Source organism: Mus musculus, chromosome 6 (assembly GCF_000001635.26).
Source record: "Mus musculus strain C57BL/6J chromosome 6, GRCm38.p6 C57BL/6J".
In the NCBI taxonomy this organism is placed as follows: Eukaryota; Metazoa; Chordata; class Mammalia; order Rodentia; family Muridae; genus Mus; species Mus musculus.
The window spans coordinates 72,592,986-72,617,671 of record NC_000072.6 but is presented as its reverse complement, the minus strand read 5'-3'; the positions used below and the strand labels follow the sequence as shown (position 1 = coordinate 72,617,671).

Here is a 24,686-nt window from a genome sequence, read left to right as displayed (position 1 = left end):
GATTGCTAGTACCACATAAATTGGAGACACAAGCCAGTAGTCCAGTAGGAAGATCAGAAACTCAAGGTCTTCCTGTTTGAGTAACAAAGTACCTTACTTCCTGGATTGGAGAGATGGCTCAGGGCTTGTTGCTCTCCCACAGGAACAGAGTTCAGTTTCCAACACCCACAGAGTTTGAAACGCTTGAAGCTCTAGCTCTAGGGCATCTGATGCCCTCATCTAGCCTCCAAGAGCACCTACACACAGGTGGCAGACACACATACACAAATAAAAATAGTAAATCTTTGATATTTTATTTCTTAAATAAATAAATAGCCCAACAGGGGCGTGGTGAGGCACCTGTAATCCCAAACACTCAGGAGGCAGCAGGTGCCCACATAGCAATATGGTTTCAAACACATAGAAATTCAGAAGAACAAACAAGAAATCAAAAACCTTGGTAAATTCAGAGGGCCCTGGATACAGCCAAGAAAGGGATTAGGATCAGGATGAAATGTGTTTGCTTCTAGATGGGCAAGTGCTGAAGAGAGTACATTTGTTTGTGAAGTGAGAAAGCAGCATCGGCAACGGAGAGGTTGGAAACACGAGCAGAGGATGCGACAAAGAGGCGCCCGGCCCCACGACCCTACATCATAAGCAGCGAAGGCGACGCAGCACCTGCCGGTCGCAACAGCTTCCGAAAAACGAGGCCAAGTGAACAAGAACGAGATCGCCGAGCCCCGCAGACTGCTGAGAAACAGAAGGGACTTGGGGGGGAATAAAGAGCTGGACTTGACTTCCGGCACTCTACCGGAACACACAGACAACGGCTGCTGTCGCCCGGTAGCCCCACCCCTAAGGCGGGGCTGCGCCGGAAGAGAAACAGTCCGCCGGAAAGGGAGGGGCCACGCTCGGGAAAATCTCGTGCGCCGCTCTCACGTCATCAGAGGGCGGAAGCGCAGACTGCAGGATGCGGTTCCAGGTTGCGTTGCTCCTGCTGAGTGTCGCGGTGGCGAGTAAGGACCCCCACCCCAGCCCAGCTCACTCTCCCCTTTAGGTTCCCCATTCCTCACCTTGGTGGGTCGCTACGGGAGCCGGCGTCTTTCTTGTCTGGCCCGACCCTGCTCTAGCCATCTCCGCTTTCCCATTCGGCCATCCCCGCTAGGCTCTCAGAAGTCAAGCCCGCTTCTCTTCTTCCGAGGACTTACTGTTTTTTGTTTTTTGTTTTTTCTGTTTGTTTCAGGAGCTCTGCCGTCCGTTTATAAGAGAGACGCCGACTCAGGTGACTCTCAGAATCCTCCGAATCAGCCTTCCAAACAGTCCTCCACTCCCCTGCCTTCTTCTAACCAGGTAAAGACTACAAGGCCGACCGACGGTCAGGGGCAGAAGTCAGATAAAAAAGACCAGGACAAGACGACTTTGGCAGCAGTTTCCAGTAAGGCGGAATCTGGGCCGCGGACCGCCGCGACCGATCACAGTTTGGGTGATTCCAGAAGGCAGCCCGAGAAAACGGATGCCGAGTTGAACGAAACTGCGCGGCCCCTCTCACCAGTCAACCCCAAACTGGAAAAGTCTGATCAGAGCTCCACAGAAGATTCAGGCAAGCCCACAGGAGGTAATTCTGGCAAGCCCACAGGAGGTGATTCTGGCAAGCCCACAGAAGCTGGTTCGAATAAGGCCACAGAAGATGATTCTGGCAAGTCCACGAAAGTTGATTTGGACAAGCCCACCTCCAAAATCTCCCCAGATACGGAGACTTCGAAGACTGACAAAGTCCAGCCAACTGAAAAAGGACAAAAACCAACACTTACTTCCAAAACTGAATCTGGGGAAACACTGGCAGGGGACTCTGACTTCTCTTTAAAGCCAGAGAAAGGAGATAAGTCTTCAGAGCCTACTGAAGACGTGGAAACCAAGGAGATTGAAGAGGGTGACACAGAGCCGGAAGAAGGCTCACCACTTGAAGAAGAGAATGAAAAGGTGCCGGGCCCTTCCTCCAGTGAGAACCAAGAGGGGACACTTACAGACTCTATGAAGAATGAGAAGGATGATCTTTATAAGGACAGTTCTGGAAACACCAGTGCAGAGAGCAGCCACTTCTTTGCATATCTAGTGACCGCTGCTGTTCTTGTTGCTGTCCTCTATATTGCTTACCACAACAAACGAAAGGTAAGAGGGGACTGGGATTTCCAGGACCCTAAGTTCTTTGTTCATGGACAGCTATCTGTCACTCATCTGCCTGTGAGCTTTGAGAATTTTAAGATCATCTTGTTTTTTCCATAGACCCTGCTGGGGCTTATAAAACTAAGTTTTGTAAATCAGGTGTTTTCATCATGTGACTTGTTTCCTCTCAGTTCTGCTGTAAAGTGCCAAGTTGGACGTGAGTCATGACCTGACCTAACTGTAATTCCCCTCCCCTAACTTGGAACTCAGATCATTCCCAGCCTCTTGATATGTAGACCTCTTCCCCCTTTTCCAGGCTTAAGATAGTTTACCATTTCTAGCTTCTATACCAACCATCTTCCATCTGGAGGCAGGAAGAATGTTTTCAGTTACATAGTTACTAACACCAAAAGTAGAAAGCCAACCAACAAGAGTTGAAATTGCACAAATGTACACATCTTTGGGGTTAAAGTGTTACCCATGAAACAACTTTAGAAACAACTCTATATGACAAAATTATTGTATTTCCTACTGAGCCATGAGATTTAGAAGACAATTTCAGTAACTTGACTTATTGAAGAGTTCAATTTGTGATAGCCTTTGGGCATAAAGAATGGAGAGTGTACATTCTTCATTTACATCTAAATGTCCATGTTGAGAGCAGTAAATTAGAGAAAAGTTGTTGAAACAATGTGTGGGCACAAAGCAAGTGTTTGTGGATAGGAAACAATCAGTAATTATCCCCACCCTGCTTAAACCTAGAACTCTGGCAAAAGAACTGGTAGACCTTTAACTCTAGCCCCACAGTTAAGCCATAAAGATTTCCACGGGCCTCAGCCTCCATCTCGTGGTCCTTTTTTTTTTTTTTTTTCAAGACAGGGTTTTTCTGTATAGCCCTGGCTGCCCTGGAACTCACTCTGTAGACCAGGCTGGCCTCGAACTCAGAAATCCGCCTCCCTCTGCCTCCCGAGTGCTAGGATTAAAGGCATCACCACCACCCTGCTCTCTTGGTCCCTATTAAGTAGTATAAAGGATTTTGTTATAACCAAACCCTTTTAAAATCTTTACAATTTATTACTTTTGTGGTGTTGGAGGTTGAACACAGGTGACCTGCATGCTAGACAGTTGTTCTACTATAGTGCTATATCACATATCACATGCTTGGCACAGCATTCGCCTAGTATCCACAATGCCACGATTGCACTCCAGCACTGGAAAGAAAGTGTGTGTGGGGTGTGTGTGTGTGTGTGTGTGTGTGTGTGATTTAAATAGGCCTCTCTGTGGATCTAGGTAAGTGCTTCTGATTTCAGGAACTGAATGAAGTACAGCATTACAGAGTCAAATGTTATTCTGTTTTCTTTGTCCTTCCCTCAGATTATTGCTTTTGCTCTGGAAGGGAAAAGATCCAAAGTCACTCGGAGGCCAAAGGCCAGTGACTACCAACGTTTGAACCTAAAGGTAAGGAAGGAGAAGCCAGGTCTAGGAGGGATATGCAGCCTCAGTTGGGCCAATTCTGGGCATGCTGCAGCCATTGTCCCTAGCCCTTGATGGCAAATAGGACCATCCATACCCTACATATGTATCTACAAAGGTAGAGATAAAGAGGTCTTTCAGTATTTTCACATTTGACAGGTAAACAGATCTGCGTGGAAATGTGATTTCTATCTGTTTTCTTCCTAAGTTTTCATTCAGAGACAACACTAGCACCTGATAGTAACTCTGTACACTTTTAAACACTTTGTTCACTATTTGAGCTCTGGTCACACAAATACTGTGATAAACACTGAATATTGTGATAAAAGCCAAGTCTGATTCACTGAGTATGGCATAGAACCTATCCATCCTCATTTTGGCGGGATCACCAAAGGCTGCTCGGCCACACTTTGGGCAGCAAAGCCCTAGCTCACAACTCCCTCAAAGCATATGAGCACAGAAGCACATAGGCCTCAAGCAAACTCACTGTGGGCTGGTCCTCCTGATTGTGGCCAGTCTGCCTCTGCCAGGAGAGGAGCCTTTTCCCCTCCAACAGTAGCAGGAGCTGAAGAAGGTTCTCCCCACAGACAACTGTATAGTCATAGTAGGTGGCTACAACAGGCACCTGCTCTGTTCTGTTAAGCAACAAGAAGGACAGTGACAAAGAACAGTTGATGACTGAGATGGGAATGGTTCCTACATGGAAGAGTTCACAGCAGTATAGAGTAACCCACTCAGCTCAGAACACGTGTCAAAAATAGGTCAGCCTCACAGTTAGCTCTAGCTCTGCTACTTTCCTTCATAATTGACTTTAACATTTTTTCCTCCTTAATTTTGTTTTAGTAGGAAGAAAGCAATACGCATGAAAATTATTCAGAATAATATAAGAGAGTATAAAGTAGAAGCCAGTAATTCTGTCTGCTCACCATCAAATGTGGTGTACCATATATGTGCCTCGTGCCAGTAGAGGCCAGAAGAGGTAGTTAGATCCCTAGAACTAAGGTTAAGGACAGTTGTGAGCCACTATGTAGGTGCTGGGAAACAAACTCCACTCCTTTGCAAGAGCAGCAAGTGTTCTTAGGTGCTTAGCTATCTCCAGCCTACTTTTCTTTTTTTTTTTTTTTTTTTTAAAGATTTATTTATTTATTATTATATGTAAGTACACTGTAGCTGTCTTCAGACACACCAGAAGAGGCTGTCAGATCTCATTACGGATGGTTGTGAGCCACCATGTGGTTGCTGGGATTTGAACTCCGGACCTTCGGAAGAGCAGTCGGGCGCTCTTACCCACTAAGCCATCTCACCAGCCCCAGCCTACTTTTCTTAAAAGTCACCCAGTGAGTTTCAGTGGGATTGTTCCCAGGAGCATGGACACCTTAGCAGTGGCTACCCTGCTGAAGAGAATACCTCTTACTCTCCTGTCAGCATTTAATTAGTTAATTAATTTTGAGATAATCTCTCACTATAGCCTAAGACTCATGATGTAATCTTTGCTGGCCTAAAATTCATGATCTTTCTGCCTCAGCCTGAGTGCTGGGATTACAGATCATGAGCCACCATATTAGCTAAATGTACAACTTTCAGGTCCATATCTTATTTCTTTTCTTTTTTTTTTTTTTTTTTTTTTTTTTAAAAGATTTATTTATTCATTTTATGTAAGTACACTGTAGCTGTCCTCAGACACTCCAGAAGAGGGCGTCAGATCTTGTTACAGATGGTTGTGAGCCACCATGTGGTTGCTGGGACTTGAACTCCGGACCTTCGGAAGAGCAGTCGGGTGCTCTTACCCACTGAGCCATCTCACCATATCTTATTTCTAATTGACTTTAAAACTCACTATTGTGACTCCTGCACTTTTATTAATGGCGGTGGATGACTTTGTCTTACTGACATATCTCCCTGAAAAAGATGAGTGTTATCAACCGAGTGTGTTGTTCTCGTTTCAGCTTTGATCTTTACTTTGTCTGCAAGAACCGTGTCCTCCCTGCTGATTTGTTCCCAATGAAGAGAAATGAAAAGACTGTGACCTCCTCTGGGGTTTGGTGGCAAGTCTGGGCTGGCAGAGATGGGATAGCTTCAGGTTTTGCACCGGCACTTTGATGACACTCTCCTCTGGTGATGTTTTATTTACTTTTGTGTTCCTTGTATGCTGACGTGTTCCATCATCCTTTCTTCCTTGGAGTGCAAACGGAAGAAGCACATGGAAAAATGGATGTGACCAAAGGAAGACCCCACCTTAGGCAGGCCACACAATGGACCACCTTTCCACAGCCTCTTTATCTTTGCAACTCTAGGCGCAAACTGTAGAGAGGTGCTTTCTAGACAAGATGTAGATGGTTATGTGGGATACTGATGGGCAGAGATGGGGTTGAATACTTATTCTCTACAGAAGGCTCAGCTGCAAACCAAACTAGCAGGTTAAAGAGTGTTAAAGTCTGGTCCATCTGATAGTCTGTATATTTCTCTGAAAGTTTGCATGCTAGTTGTACTAGCATAAAAGGGACTCGAGGCTTCTGAAAGTAAAATCACTGTTTGATGGGATTTTTTAAAAAAATGATCATTGAACAAGTGTGTTCTTGCATACATTCACCCCAATAGGAACTTCCTGGAAAGGGACAGGTTCATGCTTTGTGGAAGAAAACACATAGGAGGGATTTAGTATGCAGGAAAGAGGTTTTCTACAAATTGAGTTTTGCTTTTATTGCCCGCAGTAGATAGATATTTAGAAACTAACTGCATTCTTCACACTCCTCCTTGCTGTTTAAGATGTGCAGGGAATAAGGAAAATCTTTCCTATCCTGTCATATCTGGTCATGAAACTGTAGGAAACTAAATAGGTTCCCTGAGATAACTGAAGATGTCTTGGATTATGCTGTGTCTAGCGTTTTATTCCAGTCTGTATGGTTACGCCTAAAGAGAGAAAAGTCTCAGCTAATCTCAGGGATGCAGAGAGAACGAGAAGAAGAAAAGTATGAGTCCTGTGCTGTTGGGGAAATCAGTCTAAGGAAGCAATGGTCTTGGAGGTCTTTTCCAGTGCTGACTGCAGCATGGGCTTGAAATTGAAGTATGTATTCTTGGCAGGTGGCATTCTAGAAATAAGGCCATGGCTACTATTGTCTCAGCTGTCCACAAGTCTGTTACTTTTTTCCAAGCCTTTTTCAGTCTCCTTTAGCTTTTCCTAACACCTCTTTAGTTCCCCACTTCCATTTTTTCTTCCTCTCTATAGACCTGTTTGTACATCTCTGAATGAACACCTTCCTTATAGCCTGTATGCACGCCCATACCTATCCTGTTCTAGTTGGTGTTGCTTCTATTGCCTTCCATCCTCTTCCTGACATTTGCAGGGTTGCCTTGGTCTGATTTCCTCCTGTTTCTCAAGGTTTACTCAGTTAACAGATCACCAAATTCAGCAGCTCATTTTCACAGCTTGTAACCCTTGGTAATAATGTTGGATGCCGGGGCCTATGCATGTTGACATTCTGGTTGTCTCTTGCAAATTATCCTTTGCCTTATCTCATGGGGATGGAGGAGGGTACCCAGGTCTCTGTTGCTTTGACTGTCTCAATAAATCCATCCATTCTTTATCCTCTCTGTGACGCTCATGTTTTTTTTGGCCTCCTTCCCAAGAACCCAGTTCTGCTAAATAACTCAGCCACGTTGTCTGCTTGTCACACAACCAGAGTTTCTCTCTTGTATCTATTACGTTTCTCTATCTATCCTTCACTTTCTCTAATCATCTGAAAACTCCACACTATAAACTAAAAACATTTTTATCATCACAGAAGTCCACTTTTTTTTTTTTAAAGAAATTATCTAGGTATACTCTCCGCTAATTTTTAGGAACCAGCTGAATTGACCTTACCAGTTTTGGAAACATTGATCATTCCAGAATGTGCCCCGGTCTGAAGCTTCTGTCTGAGGTTATAATCTAGACTACAGATTCCTCCTTGGCTGCACTGCGACACTCACTCCGTCTCTGCCTCTGCCCTCCTCGTGTCTTTGTATCACAGCTTTTCGGGGTTGCTCTATGGTTAGGCTGTCCCCTTCTTCCAGCCTTCTCAGGCCCTTGTGCTTGGAATATGCATAGTGGTCCTTCCATTCCACACTGATAGCTTACTGTCACTCTCATCTTGGAACTTCAGTGTGACATAGTTCTGATGTTCTGTGATCTCCCCCCAAGAAAACTAAGCTCTGAGAGACAGCCATTGTCATTGTTCTATCAGCCAGAGACCTTAGGGGTCAAATTTCTTGTTGGAGGTGTAGCTGAAACTGGGGCTCACATAGCTCTTCCTGGATACTGTTTGCTATGACCTTATACTTGTTGGCTTTTGCTCTTGAAGGACCGGAAGGAAAATTGATTTTTAGCAACAAAGATTGACAGTGAGTGGACAGACATGTGAAGGATTGCCAGAGTCTCCTCACCCTCTTTTGGCTGCTGACATGTTCCTTGTGCTGACAGAGTACAGTAGAATTTGTGTTCACTTGAGAAGTTGCACTGAAGGAAATGGTTCCCACCAAAGAAAAGTTCTTTTTAGGAGTTTTGTTTTGTTTTGTTTTTTGAAGGTAGAATACTTGAAGCATATTTGCTAGAGTGTGTGGCAATGGTCCAGCTGAGGTGTCTATACCAGGGATTGGGTTGGCATGTAAGAAGCATATGAAGTCTCAAGTAGCACTCTTGTGGACTTTTCTGAGCTTGCTCTCCTCAGTGTTTGGCTAAAGGGCAATTTCTTAAGGGGAAGCTGCTTGAGGTATAACTGTTAATAGTTTGTTTTCCTGCTGTGGACTAAAGAAGCCAGCTCTGGACAACAACTAACAAAATGTGCTAACATGTTTCCCCTAGAAACAGAGCTCTGTGCCCTTCAGAGTTCCTCTGGTAGGGATGCACTTTCTCTTTTCTTCGGGGCATGGTATGCTTTGCACATATCATGAGCCGTTCGAAAGCAGAGAAGGGTGTGCCAGGCCCTGTACCATAGTTTCTCAAAACTGCTTACTAGGAGGGTTCTGTTTGGCATTGCCTTAAGAAAGCTGTAAAGAGTCAGGCGTGGTGATGCATGCCTTTAATCCTAGCACTCAAGAGTCAGAGGCAGAAGGATCTCTGAGTATGAGGCCAGCCTAGTCTAGAATACCAAGTTTAGGCAGCCAAAGTTACACAATGATAGCTTGTCTCAAAAAAAAAAAAAAAAAAAAAAGCAGAAAGCTGTAAAGAGATGTTGAAATTTAAATACATCAAGATGGCTCAGTTTGTTTTGTTCCCTGCTCAGATGTGATACTAAGTATTTTAGCTTAGAAACTGTGAGTTTGGATCTCAGCTTGCATAGCATAGCAAACTACCCATGAAGCTGGCCTCCTCACACTGTTAGGAATTTAATTCAGACTACCATGTTAAGTGAGTGAATGTTGAAATTTTTTTCCTTGTCTTGTGTTCCCAGTTAGATTGCTACTGTTAGCCATGTTTGGTATTGTCACCTTTTTTGTAACTTAACTGTAATGGCTTAATTTTATTTTTTTTAAAGCTTACTGTGGTATAGTAAGTATTTTTCAGTATATTTTACTGAGCTTCTGTAAATGGAATCATAGCATAGTTTCATGTCATTATTGAACAGAAATCAATAAATTTCAGATATCAAAGCATTGAAACATTACATGTATTAATACTATATTTAAACAGACTAAAATTAGCACTTGTTTAACATAAGTGAAAGGTTTTTAATTTTTATCCACCTTCTCATTTACTCATATAGGTAAAGCATCCCTATTCTGAAATCAAAGCAAGCTTTTTAAATTATAGCATGGACTCATGTGACAGGTCAGAATGCTCAGTTTTTCAAAGTATTACATAAGATGTTGTGCCTGGTCTATACATATGAAACAAATGAATTTGTGGTTTAGTTCTGGGACCCATTCCCCAGGTTATCTCATGTGTATGCAAATACTACAAAATCTGAAAGAATTCTGACTCCAAGCATTTTAGAAAACAATACTCAGGTTTTGTTTTGTTTTGTTTTGTTTTTCAAGACAGGGTTTCTCTGTATAACAGAGCTCTGGCTGCCCTGGACTTGCTTCATAAACTAGTTCTGGCTTCAGATTCACAGAGCTCTGTCTGCCCCTGCCTTCTGAGTGCTGGGGTTAAAGGCCGGTGCCAGCACTGCCCAGCCTCGTAACTCAGTTTGACTATGTGCCAGCAACTACAAATGCCGTGTCTAGGCTTGGTTCATCGGCAGTGGTATCTTTTGGTGTGTTCCTTTAACCCACTTCTATCAGGATAAAACTTAGACCTGAGGGTTTTCTTAGGTCTGGCACTTTGAGAGAGTTGCTACTCCAAGCCCACACTTTTCCATGTATAGAGCATCACAACACGAGAGTGAGGAGGAACAAAAAGCTTCAGGGTAGGACTGAACCAACCTATTCCAGTAGCCAACACCCCAGGGGTTCTGGGTGCCTGACCATAGCTTGGAGTTGGGTGTAGGAAAGGCATGGGAGCATTCTTCATGAGGCATCAAGGCTATGTAGTTCACACTAGGCCTTAAGTAGAATGCAAGGTAAAGAACTCTTGACTTAACAACACTAATCAGAAACAAAATGGTTTTTGTTTATATGTGCAAGGAATTGCTGTAGGAGGGAGGACACCACGAGAAGTTGGGGAGGTGCCTTTCCTCTGGCTCTTCTCTGAACGGACTACATCTTCTTCTTTTGTGCCTTGACCTTTGAGCCAAGAGCCTGCAGATCTGAGTACAAGTTCCGTTTCAGGATGGCACTGCTGCACAGCAAGGCCCCCTGCAGGGCCCCCATCAGCCCACAGGTGAAGATATCTTGGCCTAGAAAGCAAAAGCAGTGACCCATGAAGATGGGGGTAACAAGGGTTCTTGTGTTCATCCCTCCATATCAAGGCCACCCAAAGAGAGACAGCCTCAGATAGAACCCAGGACAATAGCCAAGGCAGCCCAGCTCCTGGTGTAGGCTTGAGGACGAGAACAGAAGACTATGCCAGGGAAGTCCAGATTCTGGCAAAGTGAGGCAGTGTACCTGTCAGGTAGAGGTTGGGGATGGGGGTTTGGGCTCTTATGGAAGCCATTGCATGAGGATGCAGCCGAGCCAAGTCATGGTCAGCTCCATAGGTAGCTCCTCGGGGTGCAGCCAGATAGTACTGGTTGGTCAGTGGTGACCCTCCAGTCACACTCTCCACCTGAGGAAACAAAAGGGCAAGGCAAGGGTGAACAAGGGACTGTGGGACTCTTGTTACCGCAGGCTTTGTCCCTGTATGGAAGAAGACAGTTAAGGGATGCATTGTCACCTCCAGCACTGTATGTCAGCCCCTACCTTGCCCTCCAGCTGTGGGAACAGTTTCATGATCACCGACATAGAGGCTTCCACGAAGGCATTTTTGAGGGTCTCATAGTCAACACCACGCTTGCCCTTTGGCTCCTCCTGCCACTCCTCGAACCATTCAAAGGCCATGGGTACCAGCGCAGTCATTGTGGATCGGTCTGTGGGTATAAGGCCATGTTATTGCTATTTGGCCCTGCCTTGCCCTACACCCAACTTCCCTGGACTTCAAGCCCTACCTGGGAATCGCTCCTCCCAGGTTGGATCCTTGCTTGATGGGAAGGCAATGAAGAGAAGGGGAATGTGTTCTGGAGCCTTTTCCTTGGGCATAGAGACATAGCGCTCCATCCTGTGGATGAGGGAGGGGGCGTGACTGCCAATCTTTAGGCCTCTTCCTCAAAGCCACCAGCACTACCCAAACAAAGGCTCATCTCCAGGGACTTCCCACAAGGGAGAAAACAGCACGGCTTTGGTGTAGAAAGCCTTTCTAGAAGTCCATTAGAGACTGCACCTCCTCCCTCAAAACACATCCTTCTCATTCCTAGAACCGTGTGGAGGGTGGAAGCAGGACCTTGTGGGATGAGGCCCAACACTATCAGTCTTCCCCACCCCTCACATCTTACGCTTTGTCCATGTCTGTGTCAAAATAAACATAGTAGTTGGTGGACTGAAGCTTCAGGTCCTCCTTGGTGCCTTTCAGACAGATGAAGATTGAGAGCATGCTCAGACCAGGCCTTACCATCGCCAGCTGCTTCTTCACATCTGCAGAGAGCCAGTGAGGATTGCTGTGCAGGAGTTACAGCCAGACAGCCACCCCTGTCAGGATAGCCTCAGGATGTTCCCTTTTCTGATCTGTAGCTCGATCCTCAGCTGCCAGCTGGGACAGAGACCTGGCCGGTTTTATAACTATTTCTATAGGATCCTGGCAGAGACCTGCTCTTAAGTCTCGTCCTGGCTATGTGAGATGTAGCCTCAGATTCCTTCCAACTCTACCACCTCTGCCCCATGTCCCCTTAGTCATAGGTGCTGGCTTCCTGCTGATTCAGAGCAGAGCTAACTCACAGCACCTCTGGACAATCAGGCTGTTCCAACCCTCCTCTTTATACATTTAGATGTTTCGTTAATTATAGATGTATATGGATAAAGGTCTGTCTAGATGTGCAAGAAGCCAGAAGACAACTATCTTCTTCCACTCTGGGGATTTAGCAGCAAAGACTTTACACTCTGAACCATCTCAGTGGCCTTTGTTTGTTGAGGCAGGGTCTTGTGTAGCCAACGGTGACCTTGAATTTCTTATCTTCCCGCCAACACCTCTTGAGTGCTAGGATTACAGCCAAATCCACTCTAGTTGTCTTACCTGGCTCTAGGTAAACCCAGGGCTGATGCAAACACTCTAACCAACTGAACTTCATCCCTAGCTCTTGTCTGCCATTTAACTGAGTCTTTTCTATTAAAGCCCTGGTTTCTCTGGCAAAGGAAAGCAAATATACAGGGTTGTGTTTTTCAGCCCGGAAGTACAAGATAGACATTTGCATCTGACAAAACAGAGTCCTCAGAGCTCTGCCACTGCCTCTGTGAAGGGCTCCTCTTCCCCTGTAGTCCTAGATTCCCCAAATATAAATGCTATGTTCCTGGTAGCACAGACTAGAGAGAGACAGCTAGCGGACTGCCCAAGGAGAGGGGAGCCCACCCAGCTGGGCATGTAAGCTTCACAGATGAAATATTAGTTCAAAAGATCAGTCTTTTACCTGGCAGATGGCGGACAGTCTCTGGCAACAAGTGCTGATAGGTATTGAACATTCCCGCATTGGAGATGACAACTGGGCAGTAGATGTTCACCAGCTCTTGTCCCTTCTTCACACTGACACCTGCAGGCACAAGAATTTGGCTGAGCTTCTATGAGCTCTGTGGAAACAAAAAAGACCTATACCATTCTCTAGATCCCTCTTAAGGGCTAGGAATACAGCTCAGGTGGAAAGCGCTTGTCTAACATGTATGAAGCCCTAGGTTCCGTGCACCCCATACCCACCATAAAACAAACACAACCCAGGAAAGTGTGAAATACATTTCTCTCAAAGCATTAGCTGTAGTCGCAGCATGATGACATGTTCCTGCAATCCTAGCATGTAGGAGGTAGACGCCATATAATCAGGAATTCGAAGGTCAGCCTCAGCTAGCTAGTGAGTTTGAGGATAGCCTGAAACACATGAAATCCTGCCTCAAAATATTAGTTCTGTCTATAGCCACACTATCCAGATGTCTCCTAGGGTAGGCCCTGTTTTCTCAGACCTAGAAGTTCCTCCAGCCAAAGCAGGTCCCAGGCACACTGCAAAGTCACTTAGCCCTTGCCTCAAATGCTTCTGTGCTTGCCCTCTCTAGCTCTTCTTACCCACCCATATGGACTTACCTTAGCCACGCCCTGCCGTCCCAAGAACACTGGCTCTATGGAGTCCCAGCCCCTCCTTCCCTGCTGCCAAGTTCCACATCTACAGTACTCCCCAGATGACTCAACCTTCATGAAACACCAAGGCTTCTGTGATGTACTGAAGCCTGTGTGTCCAACCTCATCTCTGGCCACTCACAAAACCATTATGTCAGACCTGACCTTTTGTAAGAATTGTAGTTTGATTCCTTCATTGTGTGTGTGTGTGGGGGGGGTGGGGGTAGGAGTGCTACAGCCCATGTGTGGAGGTCAGAGGACAACTTGCCAGAGTTCTCTCCTTCCACCATGTAGGCTGTGGGGATCATCAGGTTTAGTGAGTGACTAGACCATTTATCCACTGAGCTATCTCACCGGCTCAGACGCCAGCCTCTTACCGTGCATAAACAGGCTGGCTTCCACCCCAGCCCACTGACCCCACAGCCCAGTACAGATCTCTTACCACACGCTCTCCCAGCTGAGTCCAGCAGCACACTCTGTACAGTGGCCCTGGTGAGGACAGCGCCCCCGGCCCGCTGAATCAAAGGGATGGTATGGAAGGCGATCTCACTGGAACCCCCTCGAGGGTAATATGCCCCTTGTATGTAGTGGTCAACCAGCAGAGCATGCAAGGAAAAGGCGGTGTGGCTGGGAGTTACTCCTACAGGATGAAGGAAAGAAGATGAGCATAGTGGTCATTTGGCACCATTCAGGAAGAAATAGGGCTTCCTGTGAGGGACCACAAGAGTCCATCCTAGGATGAGAATGCTCCCAAAGGCCCAGGGTAGGTAATGAGCTTAGTGGAATATAAAACCATTATGCTTCCAAGACCAAAGAAGTCACTGACACTGTTGGCTAAAGAGAAAAATCAACCTTGAGCAGTGTACATGCCTATAATCTCACACTCAAAAGCTACACCAGAAGGATCATTGATTCAAAGCCATACTAAGCTACGGAGAGATCTAGACCAGCCTGAGCAAAGTCAAAACTTTTCCTGGAGGTGTAGGGGACAGGGAGAAAATGCACTTGGGTGGGCTCAGCTGGATGTCTTCCTAACATGCATGAAAGCCTGGATTTGATCTCCAGCACCACATACCCCAGACATGGTGGCACATACCTAGCACTAGGAAGGTAGAGGCAGAAGGATAAGGAATTTAAGGACATCCTCAACTACAAGAGTTCAAAGCTTGCCTGGAAGACCTTGTCTTCAAAAAGGAAGAGAAAACAAAACAGAAGAAGAAGAAAAGATACAAGAGAGAAGAACAAAAGATAACGTTCCATAAAGTAAATAATAAATCATTTTTACCAGAGTCCAACATGGGTCAGACTTCTCAGCCCTGATCCACAAACTCCTGCAGGCCTGGGGCTATTCTAGCCTGTCTCAGTTAGGCAGATGGGAAAGAAAGACCAAAGCTGGGAGAGCAGTAGCCTAGAAAAGCCTGGGCTATAGCCACCCACCGTAAGTGGGGAAGATGTAGCTGAGAACAGCCTGGAGCTCACGGGAAGCCCCAAGCTGCTGCAGGACTTCAGCTAGGCTCTGCGTAGACGCTCGGCAGAATGGAGAGAAACGAGTCAGTAGCCCAAACTTGCTGAGGAGCTGAGTCAAGGGCAATGGGAGGAACTTGAGTAGAACTGCATGAGAGACTCCACGGGCCACCACCTGGGATAAAAAAGGTAAAGTGAGTCTCAGCTCTGGGGTGCTGGAGCCTAGTTACTGCTGCAGCAGTCAGCGCTGACTGCCAGCCCAGCAACACTTACTCAGAATTTTTGGACTTGAAAATTTTTTTTAGGCATGGTGTGTGTGATCAGACTCAGGCCTGTGATCCCAACAGTTGAGATGCTACAGCAGGAGGATTGCCATGAGTTTAAGGGCAACCAGAGCTATACACTGACATAGAAGCCAGGACTATGTAGTAGAGCTGTCTTCCTCACCACAAAACAACAACAAAATGGGTCCTGAGTTTTTCTCATTCTTCGCACTCAAATGAGACTATTTGCTCTTCCATTTCATGCTCCAAAAAGTATTGTTTTTCTTTTATATAGAGAGTTCCAAATATTCCAGTGACCTTGAACTCCTGAACTTCCTGCTTCTGCCTCCCCAATGCTGGGATTACAGGCTACACCATCATATCCAGATGCTAAGGTGCTTGGGATATAATTCAGAGTTGTATGTGCTAAGCCTGAGCCACATCCCCAGCATTCAGATTCCTTCCAAACATCCTGGTCCAGAAAGCAGGTTATGATTTCATATGCTCGGCAGAGGCAGGTGGATCTCTGCTGAGTTCCAGACCAGCCAGGGCAGCATTGTGAGACTCTACCTCAAATACACAAAAGTCTGGCATATCTCAGAGGACATCTAACTTCCTCAAAGCCTGACTTAGCAAGGGTACCATCTAGAGGCCAGTGTGAGGACTGCAGCTGGGGAGCCAAGCAGGGCACAGGCAAACACAAGCTTACACTGGAACCAGGACAGACATGACCATTCCTTCCTGCCTCCCCAACTCAGCCCTCTCCTCCTACCCCACCAGTTTCTTCACTAATGAAAAGGCCAGTCTTGTTGGAAATAAACTAGGGATGCTAATCATGGTGCATACTACCTTAACCAACTCCATGTACTTGTCAATGACAGCTTCTTCCTTGGGGAACTTCTTCTTAAGGCCCTGGATGTATTCTTTCCTCCCACTGTACATGGGGAACTCCTTTCGGCCATTGGGCCCTTCTAGTATCATCAAGTCAAAAGGGGAGGCCATGGGGGCCCAGTCCAGTTGCCCTTCAGTGATCTGGTCCAAGATAAAACGGCCAATGTTGCCCTCCCGCATTCGTCCAATATAATGAATTCCTGTTGGGAGGTGCAAAGGAAAGGAGATATAGAGATAAAAGGGATTGGGCCCTGGAAATATGCCAAGTAAGGAAGAGGTTGTCCTGCTTGGCTATGTTCATGTCCAGAGGGGGGCTGCCCACCCTTTCTATAAGAAACAAATCAGAACATATACCACCCAATGCTTGCCCAGTAACTAGGCCATCGGACAGAAATGGAGGTGCCCAGAGAGAAGTTGAGACCTCCAAACATTAAAATGCCCCCATGTCACTCAATAGTGTGTGTTATTAGCCATCTAAAGACAAGGCCATGCTCCTAACCCTTTCCCACACAAGCCTTACCAGTGTCAAATTCAAGGCCATTTTCCCCAAAGGTATGACAACAGCCGCCCGCCTTGGTATGTTGTTCCAGCACAAGGACTCTCTTGCCAGCTTTAGCTAGAACCGCAGCTGAGGCCAGTCCCCCAATGCCGCTGCCGATCACCACTGCATCCAGCTTCTCTGGTACTCGGCTGACTGAGAAAGCTGTAGAAGGGAGGAGAAGGGTGAGCTTCTCAGACGAGGGCAGGAAAGTCAAGTCAAAGAAGCCGGGGTCCTTCTCTAACGTGTACTCGGTAAGAAGTCTCTACGGCTGCTGGGCATGGTGGTGTACTCCTGTGATGGGAGCACTTGAAAGGTGCATTAGGAGGCCAAGATCATCCCACAGGAGGCCAGCCTGGGCTCGTTAGACCCAGTCTCAAAACAAGAGGGAAGGCAGACCTTTCTTTTAAGGTAGTTTATTTACTCTTGACTAAGATGTCTCAAAACATTCTACCAGGGAATACCTCGGACCAGACAGGCAGGTTAAGCAGTGATGAGTCTTAACCCCTACAGTGTACTTGAGGGATTTGATACCTTTCAAAGGAAGTAGGACTGACTCAGCTAGCTACTGTAGAACAAAACCAGAAAGATGGCAACTGCACAGGGCTGTAACGTCAGTTCTGTGAATGCAAGCGAGGAAAGAAAAGGCAATAAGGCTCAGGGTGGGGGCTGGGGACGCTGGTGGTTCAGGGAACTGGGTTTCTTTGGAAGAAGCAAGGTCTCTGAGTGCCAACGGAGGTGGAGCAGGCAGAGCTGCTCAGAGGCTGCTACTCTGAGAGGTCACAGCACCAGCCTCAGAAAAGGAGGAAGGTTGGTGTGCCGGGAACCTCACAGAACCAAACTGGAATGCACGGTCAACACAAGACCTGGGATTTGTTGTTTTCTCCCAGTCTTTTACTTCCTTTCCTCCTTTATTTACTTACTTTCTTTGATTTTATTGATTCGTGTTTTTTAAGACACACGGTTTCACTACACATGTAGCCCTAACTGGGCTGGAACTCCCTATGTAGAGATCCACCTGTCTTTTCCTCCCCAGCGCTGGGATCACAGGAATGTGCCACTATGTCCAGTAAATCTGCTCATTAAACATCATTGCCCAAGGCCAAGTGTTCACAGCTTTAGTCTCAGCACTCAGGAGGCTGAGGTGGGAGGATCTCAGTGAGTTCAAGGCCAGCCTGGTCTATATAGCAATAGCAAGTTCCAGGACATCTAGAACTATAGAGAGAAACACTGTCTCAAACAACTAAAAACTAAAAAAAATAAAATAAAAAAAAAATCTCCATCCAAGCCATGGTGGCTCACATCTGTAATCCCACCATTTGTAATCTCTTGCTGATGGTGGTTGGAGAATCACTGTGAATTTGAGACACACTTGTCCTGTATAGCAAGTTATAAGCTAGCCTGGGCTACAAGTATGAGACCTGCCTCTCCCCCAATCCACAAACAATAACAATAATAAAATAACTGGGTGTGGTGCCTCTTAGGAAGTAGAGGCACAAGGATCAGGAGTTCAAAGTCAGTCCCCAAAAAATAGTGCAGTTAAGGCTAGCCTAGGCTTGGCTAAAATTTACAAGTCAGAGGCTCCTGGAGGTCAAAGAGGTGATCCTTGTTTGTTTTTTGAAAGTTTTGCATTTGGGGGTTTTGGTTGTTTTGGGGTTTGATGTGTGCATTTAGACAGGGTCTCATTGTGTAGTCCAAACTGGAATTAAATTGTTGCACCACTATGCCCAGCTCCAACACTTCCGTAAAACGTTGAAAGGCAGACATGCTGGTGCATGCTTGTAATCTATCTCATCATGCTGGGGACAGAAGAAGAGGGCTGCTCCGGGTTTGAGCCTGGGCTGCGAAGAGAGTTCAAAGCCAACTCCAGTACAAAAGTGAGACCAGTCTCAAAAACACAAACCTTGGGAGCACTCTACACGTGCTTTAGAGATGGTTCACTGGAGAGTGGAGTTCTTATCCCTAGCCAGTACTGAAATTCCGAAGTTATTATCAAGCTTCAGTTCTATGAACTGGACTACATTTTGCCTGCAACCCGCTTGTTAGGAAAACTTTCAGTGCTGCTTCCCTGTGCCCCCGAGCATGCACAGAAGTATAGGGAAAAGTTGGCTCCAGACCCAAGTAGGGGAAAGGTCTCTTATTCTGTGTAAGCCGTGAGCTGAAAAGATTCCAACTGGCGGGGCTGGAATTTGGCGTGCCAAGGGTAATGCCTGCACCCTTTCAGAAGCAAAGAACACTAAATTATGGAACCTCTGTGTGCAAGAGAAGTTTTCCCAGCACTTTACTAATGGGGAGACATGAGCAGAAGGCCCGAGAGCAGGCCTGAAACCCATCAGTTGACCTTGTTTGAGAACTTTCTTCCTAGCCTCCTTGTCGGTCACCAGGGGTTCAGGCGGTCGCTTGACATCCTCGGCGAAGGGGTTCGGGGAACTTGCAGCGTAAAGGCCCACGTAGACCCTGTGGAGGATCACCAGCAGCAGCACGGCCAGCAGCAGAGCAGTGATCCACATGTTGCTGCCAGGGCTCGGAAGACCGCGTCCTTTCCCCGCTGAGCTCGGCTTTTATAGCTGAGGCCCCGCCCCTCTAGTTCGTCCTTGGAGTAATACCAGACTTGGAGGAGCCGAAGCATTTTGACTCACGCCTGCTCAAAACTGATGAAGATTGTCCATTATGGACCTCCGTATGATCTTTGCAGAGCAGGAGTTCAATTGCCTAATGGGAAATGTAGTTCTAGCGCGAGACAGGCGACACTGCACGGCTGCGCGAAAAGGGGGATGTGGGATCCCCCCCTTACCGGAACGCTGGGGACGCGTCCGGTGAGCAAGGGGTCTGGTGAGGGAGGTGAGGGTGAGGAGGACGATGTCTGGTGGAAATGGTCACCGCGGGACCACAACAAGGATGAAAGTTGCAGGTCTGAGAGAGATCCTGTCTGGGAGGCAGAGAAGACCTGGGTTCTGGTGCCTTTTCCGTGTTGGATTCGCTGGAACCTCGGAGGCAGTTCATTGCTTTCCTCCCCTCTCCTCTTCCAAGCAGTGACAAAGTTTCTGTGCCCACACAGCCTCTGTCTGGGTATCTGAGTTGAGACCTTGTTGAGACCTGCACAGGAGCTCTCCTAAACCTGTGTCAGCCCAGGACTGGCAGCCTCACACCGACGTTATCCCTAGGTGGATTCCCCTAATCGTAACTACTCTATCAGGCTCTCAAAGTGCAAGCCACCTAGGACAAGCCTCAAGAAAGACTAAGTCAAGGATCATCCTGTGTGTTTATTTGCATTTAAGGACGCACCAGCTTCTAAATCAGCTTTTCAGAGAGTTTAAGCTCCAGCAGACAGTCTAGATATCCTACCATCTTAATGTTGCCCTTTGAGGAAAGTAGGTCTGAAATACGTACTTGACTTAAGAGGGATTTGTTTGTATAGGAGGCCCATTTCCTCAGGTACCCACTATCAGGAGGAATGACTTCGTAACTTTGAGTGTTTTGTCCTTGTTTTAGGCCCCAGCGGTGCTCCAGTCCGGTATGTAAAGCAGGTCATGCTTCTATGCTACTTGGTTCGTTTTCCCCACAGTAACAGGAGAGCCTTCCCGAGACTTTGTCAGTCCTACCTGTGACCCTGCCAGGTTATCTGATGTGTGTGTATCTTATGCTGTCATTTAGGCCGAGATGGAAGGAAAGGAAAAGAGAGGTAGATGCTGAGGTTCTGGGGAGGGGGGGGGGGAGCTAGTTCCTGGGGTGTTTCAGGGAGGACGTTACCACCATCCTCTCTAGATCACAGGCAGCCAGGCGTCGAGCCCAAAAGCTGTTTGTTACTGGCAGTCAGTCCTTGGGGAATGTAAATCATAGTCCCCTAGTGGAGGACTGGCTCCGTGGAGGGCCTCCCCACTGACTTAGTCCTCTGAGTCTGTGAAGTATGACTGTCAGTTGTGTGAGAACCATCCACTCTCATTTTCCCCCTCGATATCAGGGGTTGAGCCTCCTTTGCTGCCACTAGGTTACAGTCCCAGCCTTTCCACACTGACTCTCTGGTGTGTGGGTGTGAGCATGCATGCCCATATAGGAACAGAAAGATCAGGGGGACTGTAAATTGCCTGTTCTGTCACTCTGTGCCTTCTACCTTTGAAGTTGGTAGAATTGCTTCTCTGACTGAATGTGGAACTAGGCCCAGCAACCAGCAATCCTTTTAATTCCATCGACCAGAGTGCTAGGGAGCCAAACTCAGGTTTTTACCCTGAAGCAAGCCCTCCTGCCCACTGAGTCATCTTCCCAGCCCCTTGTGTGTGTGTGTGTTTTTTTTTTTTTTTTTTTTTGGTTTTTATCTGGGTGAGCAGAGCGGTGTGTGCCATGGTGCGTGTGTGGAGGTCAGAAGACAATTGCTTCTTTATTTCTACCAGTCTTCTAGGTCCCTCTAGGGACTGAACTTAGGTCATCAAGTTTGCTGGCAAGCACCTCGACCCACTGAGCCATTTCACCTGCCCTTGCTTTGTTTTCTGTTGAGACAGAGTCTTGCTAGGTAGTCTTAACTGACCTGGAACTCTATGTAGATCAGGCTGCCCTCAAATACACAGTGATTCTCCTGCCTCTGCTTCCAGATTTCTAGGAATCTGGGCATACATTCATGCGGGCATACACCACCATGTTGAGGATGATCTCTGGTTTTTATTTTTTTTTTTTCAGTTGTGGGGACTGAACCCAGATGTCACTTGTGGTAAGCAATAGCTTTACCTCTGATCTGTATCCCAGGCCTTGTGTTTTGTTTTGACTCTCTCACATCAATCCGTCCCCCTAAGACCTAGAGGTGCTCGCTCATGAGAAGGCTGTCTCCTCGTGACACAGACTTTTGATGTGATGGGGTCTTTGTCCAGCCCTCTTCCTGAGGCAGGCACCATAAGATGAAAGAACAGGACTTTTGTCTCCACCCTTGAGAAGTAGAAGCAAGCCTCAGCTACATAGCAAGGATGAGGCCAGGCTGAAGAACGTCCATAAGAACTTCTCTGTATATCTGAGTCCTTATAGAGAGGGAGAGAGAGAGGGGGAGAGAGAGAAGGGCTGGAGAGATGCTCACTTAAGAACATCTTGCAGAGGACCAGAATTTGGCTCTCTGCACCTACATGGCAGCTCTCAACCATGTGTAACTCCAGCTCCAGGGAATCCAATGTGTTATGGACATCTGCACATACATGGCAGACACACCCACACACACCCACACACACCCACACACACACAGAGGAGTACACAAATGAAAATAATACACTTTTTAAAAAATTGGGTGTGGTAGCACATACTTGTAAGCCCAACATTAGGAAGGAGAATGGGCAGCTCTCTAAAGCTCACTGGCTGGCCATCCTAACCTGCTCATCTGGTTCCAGGCAAATAAAAGAGATCTTGTCTCAAAAAATTAAGGCGAACAGAGCCTGAGGAACAACAGCTAAAGTTGTCCTCTTCACCCGCTCACATGCACATGTGTACACCTGTACACACATGAACCCTGTACACATATGCATGTGTGTACACACACGAGAGCTGATCTGGAGATGTAGCTCAGTGGTAGACTATTCACCTGGCATGCATGAAGACCTGGATTTGATCCCCAGCACCAGCACTGCACCATAATTGCACACACACACACACACACACACACACACACGCACACACACACACAGTTTCTCACACACAGAGAGTTGATCAGTTTGGCTTGGCAAGGTTACGACATCATATTGCATTTTGAGTTTTTCTATCACTCCAGGAAACAGGTCTAGTACTGTAAGGCCCACAGCTCTACCTGTGTCTAGGATTTGAACAAAGCCAATGCAACCGCCAGTCAGTCTTACCCCGCAATAAGCCAGCAAGGTCTCAGTGATGTTGTGGCCAGAAACAGACCCCACTTCTTAAAACAGTGAACTGTTTTCCAGACACTTACAATCCACCCCACTCCAATCCTCTATATGATCCCTCCAGTCCCATGCTGTGTGCTGTTTACTAACAGTAGACATCTGGCTAAGTATCTTGTTTATTTAGAATTAATTCACACTTGCTTAAAGATTTTGAGTCTTTTCCCTCTTGAACAGAGAGGCATGACTGAATGATGAAGCCAGTCCCTCTACTCCACTTCTGTTTTTCCAGACTGAGGCTCCACGGTTCCCAGGGGCTCCTTTCAGGACTCATAGAAACCTCCTGCACCTTGGTGATGGCACAGAGGGACTGTTATTTTTCCTTGGAACCTGAATGACTGCTGAGAAGGAAGGCGAAAATAAAGTGCTTGTCTCTCCTGGTGACTTCGGGCCGCAGCGCAGGCTGTCGTATTGAGCCCCTTTTAGAACCCGAGGACAAGACCCACCTGAACATGAGTCATGAGTGAAACATCTTGCTCTTTTTTTATTGAGAAAGAATTTCAAGATGGGCAGGTGAGTGCTCCTACTCTGGAAGGAAGGTGCTGGCTTGGGATGTATGAGACAGAGACTGTGGGGTCTTACAAATAGTGTGGGGAAACGATCATATATCTTTGTTGTAGGAGATGCCGGGCTGAAGGTGTAGTTCAGCAGTCAACCGTTGGCTGTGGGTTCCATCTCCAGGATGAGACAGACAGACAGAGAACAGAGGCAGGAGGGTCTAGGCCATCATGGTGGGACACCTGTGATGCTAACACTTGGGAGGTAGAGGCAAAAAAAGGATAAGGAATGCAAGCTTGTCCCCAGCGACACGATGAGTTCTAAGTCAGCGTGAGCTACAGAGACCCTGCTCAAAACAGAAGCTTCTGTCTGCAGACTCTGCAGATGGTACCTTGTTTTCTGAATAGCTCCCAGAGCCTTGATTCCTTTTGCTGAGGTTGGGGAAGGAGGTAGCATCCGAAATTCCCTAAGAAATCAGTTTGGCATGGACTCACCAACAGACTCCCTGTCCTCTTCCCTGTCCATCACTGGCAGACTGTCTTAGTTGCCGTGATAAATATCATGACCAAGAGCAGCCTGGGGAGGGAGGAGGGGTTGATTCCACCTCACAGCTTACATCCTGTCGCTGGGGGAACTTAGGAAAGGAGTCTGGAGGCAGGAGCTAAAGCAGCCGTGGAGGAGCACTGCTCCCTGACTTGCTTGCTCCTCTGGCTCACATCCAGCCTCTTTCTTCTATCTCCCTGGACCACCTGACTGGGCACTGCCCACAGTGGCTGGACCTTCCCTCAACACTTGTTAGTCAAGAAAAATTCAGGCAGGCAGGGTGGTACCCGTACCTAATCTCAGCACTCAGAAGCCAGAGACAGGCAGAGATCTCTGTGAGTTCAAGAACACCTCGGTCTATGTAGTGAGTTCTAGGCCAGCGAGGGATACATACTGAGATCCTGTCTCAAAACAATGAAAACAGCAGCCTTGTCTAAAGATCAGTATGACAGAGGCGTCCTCTCAGTGGAGGGTCCCTCTTCAAAGAGGGCTCTATTTTATGTCATGTTGGCTAACAGCTAAGCAGCACACTGGCCACCACCCTGAGGCCTCCTGCTCAGCACAGTCACAGTGGAAGTCCACGTGAGCCTGGAAGCTAGCCCTACATTCTGGGCCATCCCCTCCATCTTGCTGCCCAGAAATGGGGATTCCGAGGCCAGAATACAGACAAAGCACTTGCTGGGCTCTCCAGGGAGATCTCATGCTCAGAAAAGGACACACTGTTCTCTCTTCTAAAGGGAAGTCTCTGGAAGGGGACTGAAATGTAGACGAGAAAGATGAAGTGTTCCTTATATATAACACCAGGAATTACCAAATATTACTGAGATAGAATTTTAATAAAAAAAATTGTAGCTATACTCTATCTTGTACTATGCTGTTGCCTATGGAGACCATCAAAGGCATGCCCCATGTTGCCTTTTGCTGGGAAACTTGGGTTACTTTCGAGGACTTTAGAAGACTTAGAGAGGGGTCTAGAGAGATGACAACACTGGCTGTTCTTCTAGAGGGCCCGTGGCAGGTGGCCCAGAAGCACCCATAACTGCAGCTTCAGGGGACCCAGTGCCCTCTCTGGCCTCTGCAGGCTGTGCACACATGGCATAAACTCTCACAGATACACACACTTAATTTTTAAAAATCAAAATAGAACCAGGTGTGGTGCCATACCCCTTTAATCCCAGTACTTGGAAGGCAGAGACAAGTGGATCTCTGTGAGTTAGTCAGAGGCC

General features: G+C 46.9%; 3 protein-coding genes across 9 annotated transcripts in view; 2 read left to right on the top strand and 1 right to left on the bottom strand.

The window, feature by feature from the left end:
* Window positions 1-671: 671 nt before the first annotated feature.
* Tgoln1 (trans-golgi network protein) lies at window positions 672-9,252 on the top strand. Its single transcript, NM_009443.3, has 4 exons — window positions 672-995; window positions 1,223-2,148; window positions 3,517-3,600; window positions 5,562-9,252. Exons 1-4 carry the CDS (start codon window positions 950-952, stop codon window positions 5,565-5,567), a joined length of 1,062 nt encoding a protein of 353 aa, NP_033469.1. The 5' UTR covers window positions 672-949; the 3' UTR covers window positions 5,568-9,252.
* A 931-nt stretch (window positions 9,253-10,183) lies between these two features.
* On the bottom strand, window positions 10,184-19,070 carry Retsat (retinol saturase (all trans retinol 13,14 reductase)). The gene is made up of 11 exons (NM_026159.5): window positions 18,876-19,070; window positions 16,517-16,699; window positions 15,955-16,196; window positions 14,816-15,017; window positions 13,821-14,018; window positions 12,687-12,806; window positions 11,562-11,700; window positions 11,178-11,287; window positions 10,933-11,099; window positions 10,639-10,798; window positions 10,184-10,430 (listed from the first exon to the last, which is right to left on the bottom strand). Exons 1-11 carry the CDS (start codon window positions 19,042-19,044, stop codon window positions 10,291-10,293), a joined length of 1,830 nt encoding a protein of 609 aa, NP_080435.3. The 5' UTR covers window positions 19,045-19,070; the 3' UTR covers window positions 10,184-10,290.
* A 170-nt stretch (window positions 19,071-19,240) lies between these two features.
* The window catches only part of Elmod3 (ELMO/CED-12 domain containing 3), a 32,510-nt gene continuing 27,064 nt past the window's right edge, over window positions 19,241-24,686 (top strand). The window contains exons 1-4 of one of the 7 annotated variants that reach the window (NM_001364553.1): window positions 19,259-19,350; window positions 20,027-20,048; window positions 21,206-21,236; window positions 22,652-22,932. In NM_001364553.1, the coding sequence (NP_001351482.1) occupies window positions 22,879-22,932 (54 nt within the window). In that variant the 5' untranslated portion in view covers window positions 19,259-19,350; window positions 20,027-20,048; window positions 21,206-21,236; window positions 22,652-22,878. Of the gene's footprint in view, window positions 19,906-20,026; window positions 20,049-21,205; window positions 21,237-22,651; window positions 22,933-24,686 lie in introns of all 7 variants that reach the window. The other 6 variants (XM_030255335.1, XM_030255333.1, NM_144917.5 and 3 more) reach the window with 6 other exon arrangements.